General features: G+C 36.6%; 1 protein-coding gene across 1 annotated transcript in view; it reads left to right on the forward strand.

Moving 5' to 3' along the window:
- The window catches only part of PRUNE2 (prune homolog 2 with BCH domain), a 140,930-nt gene that overhangs the window by 31,908 nt on the left and 93,696 nt on the right, over positions 1-15,326 (forward strand). The window contains exons 2-5 of the mRNA XM_069880837.1: positions 4,359-4,463; positions 4,927-5,129; positions 6,369-6,532; positions 14,481-14,633. Coding sequence (XP_069736938.1) covers positions 4,359-4,463; positions 4,927-5,129; positions 6,369-6,532; positions 14,481-14,633 — 625 coding nt within the window. The remainder of the gene's footprint in view (positions 1-4,358; positions 4,464-4,926; positions 5,130-6,368; positions 6,533-14,480; positions 14,634-15,326) is intronic.

Below are 15,326 nucleotides of genomic sequence, written 5' to 3' on the forward strand. Positions count from 1 at the left end.
TGCTCATTGAAAACCATTGTCTGTGAGAACTGAGAGGGCTAGTATACTTTTGTTCAAAATATACAAAACAGGCAGCACACAGCATGTAATGCTTTTTTGTGTGGTGGTTTGTTTCTGTTATTATGGATAGGTTTGGATTTGAGACCTGTAGAATGAGAACAAATGTTGTTTTGAGGGTTCCACCGATCTTAAAATATAATTTGAATCAATATGAAAACAATTCTTTAACAATTTGTTCAGTTATTTGTCTTAACATCAGATCTGTCAGCATCCTCCTCCTGGCTAGATTTTGATTGCTTTCAAAGGTGTGGTAGGCAACCTACTATGGACTATAGGCTGTAGACTTCAAGACTTGGTTGTCCCTGAAGGAGTATTTTGTCATTTTTTATCCATGGATGGCAGTGTCTTTTTGCTAGTAATGAGAAATGGTATTGACTTCTGCAACTTCTATGATGTTGCAAATCAGATTGAGAGTTAAAAACGTTACTTTTGTAGTTCTGTGGTAGAACTGGTAGATGGCTTCCACTTCTGCTAAGATGAATGTTTTCATTAGTGTTCGGTTTTTGTGCTTGCAGTTCAGAAGAGTTGATCTTTTAGCTGATGCACGGGATTGTCTGTTCAGCACACAATAAAACTGTATTTAACGTCCTTACACTTGCATAATGCTGTGGTCATGGCTAAGCTTTTGATAAAGTATCTGTGTTGTTGGTACAAGGGGGTTTCCTGTGTTACAATAGAGTGGGGAGAGGCTACCGCGCCGTCTTGAGTAATCCATTAAAATATAAATGCGTTGTCTGTATTTCTGGTATGAGATGAATACCCAAGTCAAATAATAAAAATACTTGGAGTAGAAAATGTTGTCCATGCAAATAGGTTATGCAAGTATGGATTATTTTAGTGATTATCAGTAGGGAATGGGAAGGTCAGTAATTCGGTATTAACGTACTGAGCTGTGTCAGGGACAGTATGTACCTATTTACATGTTTCCCTATAGATGTCCTTGGCTGGTTAGTTTTGCATGTGGCAGCTCTCAGACCATAGGTCCTGATCTATGTTTTTGAGATAGACCCGTGTGTTTAGGGGAGTTGCTGTTTAGCCCAATGGCTCTAATGTTCCTATTAACTTTGCTTCTAATGGGACAACACATACTATGTGAATAAAAGTACTTGATTGGACTGCTAACTGTGACTGGTGCAGACTTTCTGCAAGCCTGATCTATTTCTATCTGTATCAAATTTATGCTGTTTTCTAGAAATGTATTGTAGAATCATAGAATACCTTGAGTTGGAAGGGACCCATAAGGATCATCAAATCCAGCTTGTCTTTGGGAAAGCAGATTACCTACATGAATAAGAGAATTTGTTTGGGAAATGGAGGATTAAATTCAGGAAAATAATAATAAACATCTTCTTGTGCTTTCTAGTAATAAGTAAGAGAGACATTTTAGGTTGTTTTTGTTATTTGTTCCTTTTGTAAGTTTTCAGAACTATAGGAAGAATTAACTCTCCAAACATATTCTACAACTTTATTAATATCAGTATAGTTAGTCGGATTATACATGATTTGGTATTGGAAGGCACCTCTTAAAAAACCAATGTTTTCCAACTTTTTTAAATGAAGACAATTCCTTAGACTGGTGAAACAAGATGCGGACTATCACTTTTCTCTCATGCCAGTGTGTCTTGCATCATCAGAATGCGAAGCATAGACTTTCTTTGCTGTTTGTTGTGGCCACTTTTAGCTTGAAATCTGGGAAACAGAAAAATGAATTACTTATTAAGACAGCTTACAGGTTGATTTTGTATTTTAATGTTAGTAGAATAGCTGTCATTTTATTAGAAAAAGCCTATCACAAAACTACTTTATTAAAAGTTACAAATGAGAGATTAGGATGTCAAGTGGAGTAGTTGTGTGCAAATGAACAGATTTTTACTCAGGAGAGACAAAGTCATTAAAACAACATATTCTGGTAGGTAAAAAAAATATATGCTCCCTGGAGTGACCAGAAAGGCAGTGTGCAACAGAACCCCCTGAATGCCTTGAGAAATTTGTTTATCATTCCCTTTCCTTTTTGAAAACAGTTTAAGGAGGTGACCTATCCTTCCACAACCTGTTCTGGTTCATGTATTTTGATGAAATTCTGGTGTGCTGGAGTTAAAAATAATCAGTCCTCGGTTGGCTAGTTGATCTGTTTGGATTATGAAGAGAAGCTTATTTGTTCTGCTATGTTCATTTTTATTCTGCTCTTTATAGTCATGTTTTTATCATTTCTTCAGACATCAAATGTAGGATTGAGAAACTTTCAGCCATGGAATTCCTCAGTTTTTGTGTAATTATTCTGTCTCCATTCCTGAAAAGGTGATAAAGAGAGGGGTTAAGGTAGCACATACTAATGAGTGAAAGATGCTGGGTTTAGTTTGGGTTTTTTTATATATATTTTTTTTTTTAGAAATGTGAATCCTTTTTTCCTTTTAAAGAACTGTTAAGAGAAATAACATTTTTCATGTTTGGTAGTTCTCCTCCTACATGATTTCCTACAGGTTATAGAACAGTGAGTTTAGAAGCTGTGTAACAGGGCTATAGCTAGCCTATGAATTTAACAAAATTACGGCTACCATGTGAGTTGTAAAAACAAGTGTGCAGATTTTAGTGCTTGAGAGAATGAGCTTTAAAGACAATATACAAAAATCCTTGATTTTTCACAAGAAAACACTAATATGCCTAATGACTTGAATAGGTGAATAGGTCTGACATTCGTCACTGAAACTCTTGACTGTTGAGGATCCTACTAGTTCTGTATAGGATATATGGGATTCTGTTGTGGAATATGAGGAACGGCAAGCAAATTGTTTTATCGGCACAGAATATGTAGGCGTAGAACAGCATCAGGTGTCTTGAAACTTTTTTATGTTGTCATTTGCACTGAATCACTAGAGGTGAGTGACCTTGTATATTTAATAATAATTTTGTCAGTTCATTATTTCCTTCTTTTTCAGGGCTGAGTCATTTGTTATACAGTTATGATGAACCCAAAAGAACAAAAAAAAGACTTGTGTGCACTGAATAATATTAAAAAAGGATGAGCTCATTAACTGTATTTTCGTTCTTTAGGATGGCAGATCAGTCGGAAATGTATGCTACAGAAGAAAACATGACAAAAAATATATTGAAAAGAGGAAAATCGAGACAGTTTTATTACTGGTGAAAGCCTCCAGCTTAAATGAGCAAATCTGTTCTACACACTGTATTCTTCAGAAACCTGTCTGCCTTTCCAGATACATAGGGAGTGGAGACTAGATGTCTTGGTTTTATTACTCAAAGGTACTTTGGTGGCTGTGTTCCAGTAAGGGAAAGAGAACTAAATTTCTTCCTTATATCCAGGTAGAGATAAGATTTACAGGAAAAAAGTTTTGTTTAAAAAAAATTGCACATTTATAATTATTGAGGATAATATACTAATTATATACTTCTGTAGAAAGATTAAAATTTTATTTTAAATCCAAAACCCTAATTCAAAACTACAAAAAGTGCATCAGCCTTTATCAATAACAACAAAAATGTTTAATTGCATATATTTTGTTCTGAATTACCTACCTTGGTGATCAGTCAGATAAGTTTCTCAAATTAAGATGCATAGATTATTAAAAGAAAATAAGCTGGAATGTTTCCATGCAACTAGCTTGACATTAGTGATGTGCACAACAGAAAAACATCACTTTCCTTTTTGTGTGTGTGTGCAATTGTGAAGAAGGTTTACACTTCCCTGCACTATTTTGGTGTCACACGGTTGCTTTGTCTTTGGAAGGTTCCAAATGCAGAATAGACTCAGTTCATTTTGCAAGTGGGAACAACTCAGAGCCCTCATTGTGTTCGTGCTGAGGTGTGTTCAGCTTCTGAAGAGTCAGGGTGAAAGCCACTTACAGTGTCTAGTTACTGATTTCAGCTGAAAAATAAGAAAATTAAAATTAAAAAATTGCAATGTATAGTTTGCTGTGTGTATTTCCATGCTCATTGGGACTGCTTTTCTTATTAGGTTTGTGAAATGTTTTCAAAAGCTTTTTCCATATATACATGAAGCTGGTTATCTGTTACTTTGCTGCTAAACGGACTTCTGTAAGGTTAGATCTTGTTTGGGTTCAAAACCAGGATCTCTTATGAAACCCTGATTTTGTCTTTCTTTGCAGCTGTAAAGCCAAGCAAACATGTCTGTAAGGGCATTTCTTTAACCAGTGGCAAAAAGTGCTACAACTGAGGACAGTGCCTCATATTTAACTTGTCTTTTGCAGTGTTTTGGTGATTGGGCTTTGTTTCTTTGTCATTATTGTCACTGACTGCAGTTGTCTTCTAATGTATTACAGAACAGGAGCAAACATCTGGAGAAAGTCCATGTTGTTCTTGGGAATAAATTCTGTGATTTGGATTCATTAATTTCTACTCTGGCCTATGCCTACTTTCTAGACAAGGTAATGGAAAAAAGTGGACTGAGTGGTCTTAACTTATTTGTTCCATGTTGTTACACAAATCTTATTGTTAAGTCAATTAAAACATACCCTGAAAATATTATTTTGGAAAATGATTTTGTCTTATTCAGGGGCAAGGTTTTTAAATAGAAACAATCTACATTTCTTTCCACACAAAAATTAATGACTATGTGTTAGGTGGCTTATTATAGTAGCAAATAATAGCGAAGAATCACCCCTTTACATCAATCTTTCTCCTTCCTAGTTTCCCAGTGATTCTGTAGGAGGCAAACAGAGACAAAAGAACAAGAAAAAAGCAAAAGACATTTTTTGAAAATTATATAAAAAGGAAAAAAACAAGCCAAAAATTCAGACAATTTCTAATTGCGTATTCTGTTAAAACATCTTCATAATAAAGAACAGTTCTTATTTATGCAGCTCTGACAAATGAACACCTACATTACAGGTCAGTCCTCCTGACGTTCTTTGCTTGCCCGTATTGAATGTACCGAGAAGAGATCTTTGCAACTTCACAGAAACAAGATTTATATTGGAGGAGCTGAATATCCCGGAGTCATTCCACATCTTCCGAGATGAAATCAATTTGCACCAGCTGAATGCTGAAGGGAAGTTGTCTTTAACACTTGTAAATAGCAACACGCTGACAAGGTATTGCATTGTATGTACAACAAGATGGCTTATGTGGGTTTGAGCTGTTTTAATAATTAAATTTTACATTTTTTCTGCATTAATAGGTGTATTGCTATGTCAACACAGAACAAAAAAAAAGGAAGTTAAAATATATTGTCTCCCATTATGTCCAATAAATGCAACAGACTAAGTAGTTGTGTTTCCAGCACTTTTAATGGAACTCCCTTTTTAAGGACCTTGTATTTTCACACGAGTTAGATTAGATATTTTAATTTAGTTTAAATAATCCAGAAGTTTCCTTTGACCAGCAAGTAAGCGGTGAGATTTTTTTTTCCAGCTTCTCAGTTAGATTTCACTGAAGACATTAAGACTCACATTGGTTTGAAGATGGCCAGCACACTTGCATAGGTGCTGTTAAGATGGGCGCTGGACTATTGCAGTCCTTACAAACTGCAGTATTTTTCACAAAATGTCAGCAGTGCCAGAGGCTCAAGAGTTGCTCTGTGCAAGACCATAGTCCATATACCCAACCTTACGAGGGAACACCTCCAAGCCCGTAGTGAATCTTTTATAGGGACCCTTTTTATAATGGTCTTCTGGTCTTGCCCAGAGTAAAGGGTGCTTTTTAAAGCTCTGAAGAATTAATTTAAGGTAAGTAACATCCTGTTGCTATGGCTCCATCCTACTCTAAGGGATTTGTAGATTAGTATAACATTAGGGATAATCTAAAATGAGAATTTATCCATAAGATTTGCTCTGTGTTTATTACTGTCCCTTACTGTGTTTCTTCCTTCTAAAGAATTATTATTAGCTTTTTATATTATTAAATACAGTTTGGCTTTGTTATTGTTATTACAAGCAGAAACAATGTGTCTAAATGAAAAACAAAGTTTTTTGGTAAGATTTCTAAATAGTCAGTGGGGAAACCCCTAAGTCGCCCTTATATAAAGAGTGATATTTTTAGGACATGTAGAAATATTTTTCAAATTATTAATTTTTAAAGATTTTGATAACAGAAAAGTAAATATTTAGTCTTAGTACTTGATGATGTGTCAAGAAATAAAACCACTGTGAAAAATTCATTAAAAAAATTGCAGTTTTAAGACTTCATTCTGACATTCTCTAGCTTTATAGACTTCATGTAGCTATAACTATAGTGCTACAGTCCAAAATTTTAAAAAAAGACTGCTCTGTTTTACTAGGTTGTCTAAGCAGCTAGAAAGTAAAATATATATAATTTTTAAATTTGCTTGATAGTGAGGATAAAAGTTTGGAATCGGCTGTTGTCAAAGTCATCAGTCCAGATGAGCAATGTGATGGCAGCCTGGAGTTACAAGCATCTTCTTCCTCTTTAGTAGTAAAAGAGATTCTTCAAGAGGCACCAGAGTTAATCACTCAGCAACTGGCGTATCTCCTCAGAGGTGAGAGATTACTCTTTATATTAAATACTGAAAAGTTTAATGGAGTGTTTCTGAATCTGCTCATGCAGAAAGAGTGTGATCCATTCTTTGGTTAACAATCCCTTTAAAGACCACAGGAAGCTTCATAAAAGAAGCAGGGAGTAAAGAGTTTGTTAAAGAGTAACATTATACTGAATATTAAAAATGTGCATTTAAAAATAGGCATGAGAGGTCTTTGCTGTATCACTAGACAAGAATATTAAATGGAGCTGTCGACACACCAGCTGGGTAGCTGGAAAAGCTGTGCAGTTCGTTGATTCCAGGGGCTGTGCAGTGCTGCCAGTTTGGCTTTGCCTGCCTGTGGACAACGATATGGATTTTGGAATCTAATATTTACACGTTAAAGCTTCTCTTGATGGCAGTATCTTTTTATAGAATGATATTTTAATGGCGTGATACAAAACTTTTGGTTACAGTGTTTTAAAGCAGTAAATCTTTGTTACGTTTTCCTTTTCTTTTGTATTGTATGCCTAGTAGAGTAAAAAAACTTGGAATAGACAGAATAATTTTCAGTTCTGTCTTCATAGTTCATAATTTGTATGAGTTGCCTCAGTTTAATTGCTGTAGCAGAATTCTTCAATGGGAAGTAAAACTGGAGTTTAAAAAATCTGATTGCTGCTTTTAAGTTACTTACTGAATTTTAATAAATTTTAGAAGGTTTAGGTTTTAATTGATGTGCAACTGCTAAATGCTCTTTCAAGGAATTAATGTGGCCATGTTTAATAAGGATTGTAAAATCTTGCCTAGACTTAGATTTCAGAAGCTAGTGGAGCTTGGCTTGTCATTGTATTCAACACTATGATGACTAATATGGTGAACCTGTTATGGGAAATTAGAAAAGGTAATTATAATTTTTTTAATGTTTTACTAGAAAAAGCATTAAGCATTTAGCCTGCTCTCTTAGTGTCTTCCCATATTAATACATTCTAGTAAACCTGCCATGAAATAGTTTTGTAAGCTCAAAATTTCTGTTGAGTAGTTATCCAGGGATCTAGGCAAATGACCAAGTATAATAATTGATTTTGGAGGCAGAATCAAAAAATACTTTTGGGAATCTGTCAGGATACTTCTTTAGTGGTGGAAAGACTTGGGACGCAATGCTCTGGAAAATGAACAAGAACGTGTTCAAGAACTGTATGCAATTTTAAGTGTCTGCACATTTTGTCCTTCTGGTCTGTATCCAAATTAAAAGGAAGTGTTTTTATTAGAGAAATATTGAGAGTGTTTGCATTAGAGGCAGCATTACCAGCAGCTTGCAGGGTGATAGTAGCTAAAATGTGTTTAAAAATTAGTGCCTTAATTTTAACTACTATGTTTGGGGGTGCACATTTGAGGAACTTCGTGAATATAGAACCCCTGCAGACCTTCTCTTGCATGGTATGAGAAGTGATTGACAAATCTTAAGCAACAAAACACAGCTGCGTTTGTGACTTGATGTTTTTCTAATTCTCCCAGCAATGCAGTTTGTATGTATAGATGACTAAGCAATACAATGAGTCTTCATGTGGCTCTCTTAAAATAGGAAAGGTTTTCAGTACTTAAGAACATTCCATTGCAAATTAAGAAACGTCAGTGAATCCCATTACTGATTTTGATAAGATAAAAAAATTATTTCTAGATATAAATGTACATAGATGGCAGGTCAAACTACAAGCACTCTGAAAATAAAAGATCAAATACAACCTACCTCTAGTCTAGCTTTTCTGTTTCTCTGTATATATTACGGCCGTTTGTCCAAGTCCTTTCCTATAAAGTATAGCTTTTGAAACTCATCTCGCCCATGAGCACAGGAAATAAGGGGACTGCATGTTATGGTCTGGAAGGAGCTGCTTCATTCGCATTCATTCTGGACCGGCTGCTTCATTCTCTCTACTGGTGAATGCTTGTGTAGTGGCTGACATGATGACCCCATTCTCTGGTGGCACTCCATGGGTGCAGAGCCAGTTAAAAAAGTCCTACTGAGCTTTTCCCACTTGTTATGTTACTTCCAGTGTAAATATGTATATTATTAGTACCTATACATTCCAAGAGAAGTTCAGAAGAGAAGGCCAAAGTGGAAGTCAATTAGAACTTAGTTTTCATAAAACTACTGAGAGATCCTAACTTCTGAGTCTCTGGGCTGGGAACTCATCTTTCATCTGCTGGCTTTCCATGAGTATTTTGCTAGAAGACTAGTAAGATAATCCAGCTATGTCATGTTTTAATAATTACTGCAAAGTGACTGTGACAGCTTCATTTGTTGCATCTTTTTCAAACTTGTTTTTTTTTCTCATAGACTGTTAGCATTATTTTCTGTAATAATAACAAAGGCAGATGTTTATAACCTAGCATATTTCAACTTTGAACAACTTTTGTGTGCACTTCTGTGTTTAAAGAGGAAAAAAAAGTCAGGAGAAAAGACTTTTTCTGTGAAACTGAGCACTATTAGTTTAGGCAGTTTAATATTAAGGACTTCTTTTCAGCTGAATGCTTTCCTGGTATCTTTGTCTCCCTGTCTGACATGCTATAAGTTAATTCTACCCTTGGGCTTTGAATAGAGACTGCTTGGAGAGTCTGTGTTGTACAGCCATATTTGCCTCAAGTTGGAGCTTGTGCTGTCCCTGGATTTTTGCCAGAAGCAAACAATTACAGAACCTGCCAGAGCCTTGGGCCTGTATTATTTTATTTCCCCAGAGATGTTTACAGAGGGACTGTTGCCAAACTCAAGATCCATTAAACTGCTGAATCATTACATTTTCTGTTGCAGCCAGCTGACAAGGATGTGATTCCAAGCAGTCACTGTCAGGTATCTTGGGTCAGTGCACTCTCAAAAATGCCTCCTTACACTTATTTGTATAAGGTCTTGAAGGATGCCATGAAGTGCAGACAGTAACATGTAAATAAAAACAGATTTACAGCAAGAGCATCAGCAATTTGTTTTCATGTTAATAGGCTTTTTCTAGTTATGAGCTGCATAGTTTTGGTCTTTTTGTGCCCTGTTGGGGCAGTCTGACTTTCATTAGAGAAGATTAGTTTGTTATTCAAGGCACCCAGGCAAATACTAAGAAACGCCCTTTTAAGGACTTCGGGAATTATGCCATTTTGTTGTTGTTGTTGTTCTGTTTTGTACATCAAACAGATAATTCACATGTTCTCTATTTGGTACATCCTTAATATACATTCCAGAAAGAAAGGAGTATTTTGAACTGCATGGGGTGCTGCACTTACTTGGACTGATACTTTTGTTTTCATGTATGGAAACAGTTTTCTTGAGGGCAATGGCTCCCCCTCCCTCCGCCCTCCTGCTCCTCCTCCACCCCCTGCCCCACCCCAATTACATTTCATTCCAGCTTTGTGGCTTTCTTGTTAATTAAAAAGAAGTGTGCTTGCTTGGATCCATTTTACAGTTTTGGTTTGTGGGTATTTTTGAGGGGGGAAAGTGGAAATATTTATTTTCCATGAGGGACTGTTGATTTTGCCCTTTTCCCTGTCCTTTATTTTTCCAAGTCATGGAACAAAACCTTGACAGAAGTGCCTATATTTTCATTGTACTGTTTCTCTCAGCTGTAAACTTATAATTCAGGAGATGCTTGTGCTGTTCTTAATGTTTTCCCAAAACGACTTCTGCCTTCATTAGATCATGTTTAATATTAATGCACAGCAATTGCTTTTGGCAAAACTCGTGCTCCACTTCCAAACTGCTTTGCAGAAAAGAATAAAATGTACATTTTTTAAAGAATCCTAGCTTGATTTTTAGTGACCTCTTGATCATAAAAAAAGTATCTGTAATGTACTGTGATGTGCAGAAGAAATAATATTGAATCTTGTATGTTATAGATTTCTTCTTTTTCTTTGCTTGTCAGCACACATAGCAGCCTCCATTATGCTTTCAGAAACCCTGGGGGAGTTGCACCAGCACTCAGTAAAATCTGCAGGAGATTTCTGAGCTCATGTATCTCTTTTACTGCAGGTACTTACAAGACAGCTCATGACTAAATGGACTGCTGACCTTTGGGCGAGCAAAAGTACCTTGTGTGAACTGTTTTTCTTAACTGGAATCTTAACCCTCACAGGGATGCTGAGAGTGCCTAGGAGAGAAGACATGCATGCCTTTCTCTCATGCTGATGACCATAATATAAGGAATGAAGGAAGAATAAATTTTGATCCTAGGGCATACTGACATCCTCTTAATTTGAGAAGGATCCTTTTCTTGCTGTCATCCGAGTACAAAAGTTAGCAATTGCAAGTCCTACAGTATTGCTGTGATAAGTTGTAAAAACAACCTTTTGAAAACCTTTCTAAGATGTCTGCCTACAATGAAGCATTATTTCAGGCTGACTGCATTTGATTCTCGTACTAAATGATAAATAGCAAAATTTCTAAATTTCCTTTGCTCTTTGAAGATGTCACCGCTGATCTAAATATGCAAAAGGATTGGCCCTGAGATAAACTGAGCAGTGAAAGGCAAAGGCTTCCAGTTAGATGCTGCAGTGCTGTGCATGTCTGAACACATTCAGATGGTATAACTTGACAGTAAGGTTTGGGTCCTGCCAAAAGTAAGACAAAATCCAGGATCGCCTTACTGTTGGAAGAATTTGTCACATCTGTGAAAGCAAGAGGCCAATGCACACTATACCTGTAAAAATGCATGGTAGGCTGCCGTAGTATGTCCTAGGCAATCATTCCATCCCTTTTCTTTGGGGAATAGATAAATAATGTAAAAGTTTTTCCTTCCACCAATCCATGTGTTTAGGAGAATTAAGCTAGTTTTATTGGCATAAGCAATGTTGCTGTAACACTATAATAGAACTGCTTTGTTGTGAAAGAAATTTATGTATTACTTTAGCAAACGGATACTTATGAAGATTTTTGGTGCTGCATAGCTGCTGTGGTTCAGGCACTTGTGTAAATCTCAGCCAGATACTGACCTGGGTGCTTGAACCTGTCATGGTATAAGCACAGCTTTCTGCTGCCATTCTGTTTCCTGCATTTGGAGAAATGTGAGACTCTTCTTCTTCTTTGTTCAACTCTTTTCCTGTCTTTTCTCTCAATACTCTTCTTCTTGGCTCTAGAAGGGCTGGGCTAGATCAAGTTTGGAGCTAATCAGTTTAGTTTGGTGGCCCAGACCTGAACTTTGCAGTAGAAGCTGCTTGGGCTGGCTGGGAACATCATCTGTTTGAAATACCGACATGGACAAAAAGTTAGTTAAATATTTTTATTTCATTTTATTGTAATAGTTTGAGAATCTTTTCTATGAGAAATGGGAAAAAATACTTTTCCTTAAGTTCTGAGACTCAGAAGCTGTCTTCATTTACTATTTCTGTACTGTTGAACTTCAAATATATTTTAGGAAGAACATAGTTCTGCACTTGTCTTATACATTAGCTGAAGTCCAGGACTAACTGGATAAAATCTGTGGTGTAGTTAAGGCTCAGTTCACAATCGATCTTGAAATTAGGCTGGAATGATTAGTTGTTTATGGAGCCAAAATGAATCAGAAGTTGCTGACCTGACACCAAACCAGCTGCATAGTAGTTATTTCTGTATAATTAGGCAGATAATGAAGATCATATCATAATGACTTCAAAACTGATGAGTTTGATTGGATATACTACTCGCACCTCTTGTTTTACTTCATTTTCCACTGTGTTTGTGTTAAGATTTTCTCTTCTTGGTCTTCCCTAAATAATCTTGCAGACAAAGTGCACACAGTTGTGGTAAGATTTTGACGTATTGTGTGTTTGAGCACTTATGCAGAGGAATAGACTGCCTAGCTCATCCTAGTGCTTCTGGGAGACTGTACAATATATGCTACAGCCTCCCTCCAGTGGGTAATTGTATGATGTATTTGAGTATGCATTGTAGGTCCGGTACTTTCTGTTGGAGTCTCCATTTCCTTTGTGTGTGATGAGCAATTTCCCTGCTGGCTCCTGAAGGAAGTAAAAAAGGGTGCTGGAAAAGCAGAAGATTATTATTGCTACAATAATTAATGCAATCTGTTCCCTGACCTGCCATTTATCCAGGTGCAGGTCTGTGCTGACTGGAGTGTGCTATAAGCTGTCTAACTCAGTGCAGTCACTACCTTTTCCAAGGCATTGACAAGCGTAGGCAGCACAAGCACTATTATCTGGTTAGAGGTGGAAATATTGAAAGGCTATTGTTAGATTAATTATCCTGGAGGCTGCTAGTTGAGAAACTCACTTCATATAGAAGGGACTGAAAAATAGGCCTTGTTAATATATATAGGTATGTTGGATGCTTTATGTATCAGTTATTTGCCTGTAAATATCTGAAATCTGCTTGCTGGCACGGGGCTGCGTTTTGCGTACCTGTATTTATGAATGTCAGCCTCGGTCAGCGTACCTGATTTTTATGCAGTCTGTATTTCTTTTTCAATATTTTCAATACTATCAAATAGGGCAGGAGCATGTTCTTGAAGTGATGGCAAGACTGACATAAAGAAAGGGACACTGGGAATTAAAAAGAATATTGATAGTTGCAATATCTGTAATGGAAACACAGAATGGAAAGTCATGTATGTGAATTTCCAGAAATTAATATCTGATGAGGAACAGCTTTTGTCTTATTAACCATTACTTATTATTTAATCCACATAGGATTTTTATAATAAGGAGATGTGTACTTAACCTGACAAAATTGTTTTGTGTAGCAAGTGCTTTATGTGTTGTGAAGAAATGCTTTCTGTTATTTTATGTAGTAACAGTGTAGGAGAAAAATCAATACATACTAGATGTTTGGGTCCTAGTCAATCTAGTGAGATTGAGGATGGCTGTGTCCAAGTTTTTCTTTTTCTTTCTTGGCTCCGTGCTAAAGCCTTAACATTTTTGCTTACAATAACTTTCTCATACTAATCTACTGATTTGCTCATTGGTCTAGCATGATGCAATCATACACTTGTTTGAAATCACTGTGCATAGTACAGTAATAAATGATTTCAGTGCTGAAGTATTAGATTTTATTATCCTTAATGTCATGTGAGCAACTGGAAGCAAAATCTGTCTTTGGGTATATTATTATAAGAGATCCTAGTCTCCAGGGAATGAAAGGATTACTTTAAACCTTGAACTGCCAAGAATGTTTCACATCCAGGATAGAATATCTGCAGCACATTGTTGTCTGAAAAGATATCAAACTCACTTCTGTATTGTAAGAGCATACCAATTATGGTGAAAGGATTTATTTGGTTCTATTCCTTTTAAATTTTAAAATTAAAGGCATGATTTTGTTTGGCTGAATATGCTCTGCTTTTTTGCAATATTCACTGATGAGAAATTAGATAGAGTTGTTTACATGGAAATGACCAAAGACTTTAAGATCATTTAGTTCCAACCTCCCTGCCATGGACAGAGATACAGCCCACTAGACCAGGTTGCTCAAAGCCCCACCCAACCTGACCTTGCACACTTCCAGGGATGGGGAATCCACAACATCTCTGGGCAACCTGTTCCAGTGTCTCAGCAACCCTAAAGTAAAAAATTTCTTCATTACATTAATTGTAGGAATTATTAACACAGCTGCAGGAGGAGGGCTGGCAATGTGCATTTACTGTTTCCAAGCCGTTGGTCTTCTGCTTAGAGAGAGGAACAAGCCCTTGTGTCCCGTTTCTCATTAGAGGCTATGCTAGAGATCTGCGTGAGACATACGGAAGCATGCTGCGCCACTGGGACCATGCAGTAAGCTGCAGCATAGACCCTGACAGGCTACCCAGCTCAGATTTTGGAAACTGCATTCACATTAGGAGCATATTTCTGTGTGAAAAGCATTCAGTATCTAATTTGATGAACTTGTCAGTGGAAACAACCTCTGAGAAGGATAGGGCTTGAATGGCAATACAATAAACAGTCTTGTTTCTTTAGTACCTTGTTGCTGTTTACAGGAGGCATCAATTTTTGCCTTTAAATATTTCAGGAAGCATTCTCTTCAAGTGCATGTTTTTGGAGCCTGATAAAATTACAGAGCAGCAGGAGAAAGTACTGTCAATCCTAGAAGAAAAGTTTCCTGATCTTCCCCCACGAGAGGAAATTATCACTGCTCTCCAGGAGACTCACTTTAACCCACAAGGTAGTGGAACTTACTTCCATTTTTCAGACTTGTTATGTAGTTATATGACTCTGTCAGTATATAATAGCTCATAGTATTCATGTGACATTTGTGTTATTAAGGTGCTGTTGAGTTTCTGAAGTCCTTTGAAAGCACTAGCCTCTGGTTTACATTTTACTTATGTACCTGTTATTTCAGGTAGTACTAGGACAATTTAGCAAAAAAATTCTCAGTTTCATGCAGAAATAATTATTTATTGGCCTGAATTCATGAGTTCATTTGTTATTTGAGGCACAGCGGGCTGTAGCCCACCAGAAAGTCTACAGTATACCTAGAAATATTGTTAAAAGGACAGACGCATAAATAGAATAAATGTATGAACATTAGCTGGTTCATCTTATCGTTAGATTGAATGCAGTCGCTGGACTCTATACAGCAACAGTAACGAGAGGATTCATTTCTTTGGCTTAAGTTGGTATTTGCCTCCATCTTAAAAATCAGTCATGCAAACACATTTTGGACGTTATGCTGCTAAGATTTAAAAGTCTGTGGACATTTAGTTGCCACCCTACACTGAAGTTAAGTGGCTTGCAGGTTTCTTTATATAGGTATTTGACTATCATGTCTGTGTTGTTGATTGCGTGATATGACCATGTTCCTATACGTAATATACATTAATTGTGAGAATCTATACAGCATTTTAGATAGACACGT

Source organism: Phaenicophaeus curvirostris, chromosome Z (genome assembly GCF_032191515.1).
Source record: "Phaenicophaeus curvirostris isolate KB17595 chromosome Z, BPBGC_Pcur_1.0, whole genome shotgun sequence".
NCBI classification, from domain to species: domain Eukaryota; kingdom Metazoa; phylum Chordata; class Aves; order Cuculiformes; family Cuculidae; genus Phaenicophaeus; species Phaenicophaeus curvirostris.